General features: G+C 33.1%; 1 protein-coding gene across 1 annotated transcript; it reads left to right on the plus strand.

Annotated features, from left to right (window-relative positions):
* Positions 1 to 1,389: 1,389 nt before the first annotated feature.
* Positions 1,390 to 1,869, plus strand: LOC112763972 (uncharacterized). The gene has a single exon (XM_025809501.1). It carries the CDS (start codon positions 1,390 to 1,392, stop codon positions 1,867 to 1,869), a length of 480 nt encoding a protein of 159 aa, XP_025665286.1.
* Positions 1,870 to 2,423: the final 554 nt, after the last annotated feature.

Here is a 2,423-nt window from a genome sequence, read left to right on the forward strand (position 1 = left end):
AACACTGGCAATGAAAAGATGATGAAATATTGATTAATGCATGGTTGAGTATTTCAACTGATCCTATAGTTGGTACTGACCAAAAGGGCGAAACATTTTAGAATCGAATCCACGGCTATTGTGTAGAATTTAACGCTGACATGAAAAAAGGGAGCAGTTGTATGTAAGAAACAATGGTATAAGATTAATAAGGCGGTTGCACAATTTGCTAGTTGCTACAATCAAGCTAGTCGAAACATAAGTAGTAGCTCGAACGCTGATAATATAAAGGAGTTGGCCTATAAAATCTATTCCACAAATTATGGTCAAAAATTCACTTTTGAGAGGTATTGGAATATGCTTTGTATGGAACAAAAACGGAGAAACCAACTACAGCACAAAGTGGAGGCTCAAAGAGAATCAAGGTCAATGCAACTGAAGCATACTCATCATCATTAAATCTAGAAGCATCGTTGACCGAGAAAACTGGTGTGGATTCTTTCATTTGGCCGACAAGGATCAAAGAAGAGCAAGAGAAAGGGTGAGAAAAAAATACAAATATCTGAAAAACTTAGCAAAAAAAATCATCGATTGTTAAAAAATTATCTCTCATGGAAGATATTAAGAAGGTTAGAGAAAAGGAACTAGTGGATAGCAAAAAGAAAAGAAAAGAGGAGAGGGAACATAGAAAAAAATTATGGCAATAAAAAGAAAAAGTTACAAATTCAAGAAGCAATGAAGAAACAAAAATTACAAACTCAGAGATATATTAAAGAAATGGAGATAAATGCAAAGGAAAAAAAATGGAAAGAATGACTAAGAAAAGAAAGAGTAATGGATATGCAATATTTAATGCTGACACCTCTACAATGAGTGAAAAACGATGAGCTCTTCATGAGATTGTATGTGAGAAAATAATTAACAAATGATTTACTTAATGGTTCCTTGTATTTATAGAGTTAGATAGTCTATTTTATTTTCATCGTGTAGATCCATATATGATGTACTTTCTTTTATTCCATTTCGGAAAGTAGTATGTTTTATTGATTTGTGATGTAACTTTTAAAATTAATCAATATTATTATATGTTGTTGTTTGTGAAAGTAACCATTGCAAAACTAACTATTTTCTAGTTGTTATAAATTAGCGTTTTAATGTAGGCAAGAAAAACTAGCCGTTATGACACAAATGTTACAAAACTAGTCGTTATGAAGTAGACGTTGTAAAATTAGCCGTTGAGAAGTAGCTACTTATTGCGGAGGACTTATAAATATCACATACTATACTTTAAAGCTAATTTCTCACCGCAAAAAAATACTAAAAATTATATTTCAATAAATGGCTAGAAATTTTAATGATATGTTTAATGAGACGTTGTATGATAAAAGAAGAAGGTGAAATAACACATTCATGGATAATTGGATTGATGAATGTTTGTTCAATGAGTCAGAAGAAAAAAATATCGAGAGAAGATCTTTTCTAACTCCTCGTAGATGGATTAAAAGAGATCGAGAAGCAGGACATGATCGCCTTTTCAAAGATTACTTTGCAGATGAGCCGGTGTATAATGCTGACATTTTTCGACGAAAGTTTAGAATGAGAATACATGTGTTTCTTCGGATAGTAGACACCCTCTCAAATGTCTATATTTATTTCCAACAGAGGGTCGATTCTATTAGGAGAAGAGGCTTGTCACCACTGCAAAAATACACTACTGCGATATGGATGTTAGCGTATGGCATAACAGCTGATGCTGTTGATGGTTATGTGCACATAAGCGGGAGCACTATAATTAAATGCTTGAAAAAATTTGTTGAAGGTGTCATTTCAGTGTTCGATGATGAATACTTGCGAAAATCAAATTCAAATGATGTACAACGCCTACTATAAATGGTGGAGGCTCGTGGCTTTCCTAGCATGTTGGGTAGTATCGACTGCTTGCATTGATAATGTGAAAAAATTGTCCAAAGATGTAGAAAGGTATGTACATGAGTGGTTATTGTGGGGTTGCAATTATAGTACTTGAGGTTGTAGCATCTTCAGACCTTTGGATATGATATGCATTTTTTGGAGTTTCTAATTCAAATAATGATATCAACGTGTTAGATCATTTACCAGTATTCGACGATATTCTAAATGATCGTGCTTCGGAGGTAAATTATACTATTAATGGTAATAATTATACTATGATATCTATTTAGCGGATGGTATTTATCCCAAACGTGCCACATTTGTCAAATCAATATCAAAGTCACAAGGAAAAAAAATGCAAGTTATTTGCACGATACCGAGAAGGACAAAAAAAAGACGTAGAGCGAGCATTCGGAGTGTTGCAAGCACGCTTTGTAATTATACGTGGTCCATCGCGATTTTGGGAAAAAGCAAAAGTTTGCAAATTAATGAGAGCTTGTATTATATTACATAATATAATTGTTAAAAATGAA

This window comes from Arachis hypogaea, chromosome 17, assembly GCF_003086295.3.
Source record: "Arachis hypogaea cultivar Tifrunner chromosome 17, arahy.Tifrunner.gnm2.J5K5, whole genome shotgun sequence".
NCBI lineage: Eukaryota > Viridiplantae > Streptophyta > Magnoliopsida > Fabales > Fabaceae > Arachis > Arachis hypogaea.

Bases quoted from the DNA above. Each gene is read 5' to 3' on its own strand.
- LOC112763972 (XM_025809501.1), top strand. From the start codon at position 1,390: ATGGATAATTGGATTGATGAATGTTTGTTCAATGAGTCAGAAGAAAAA.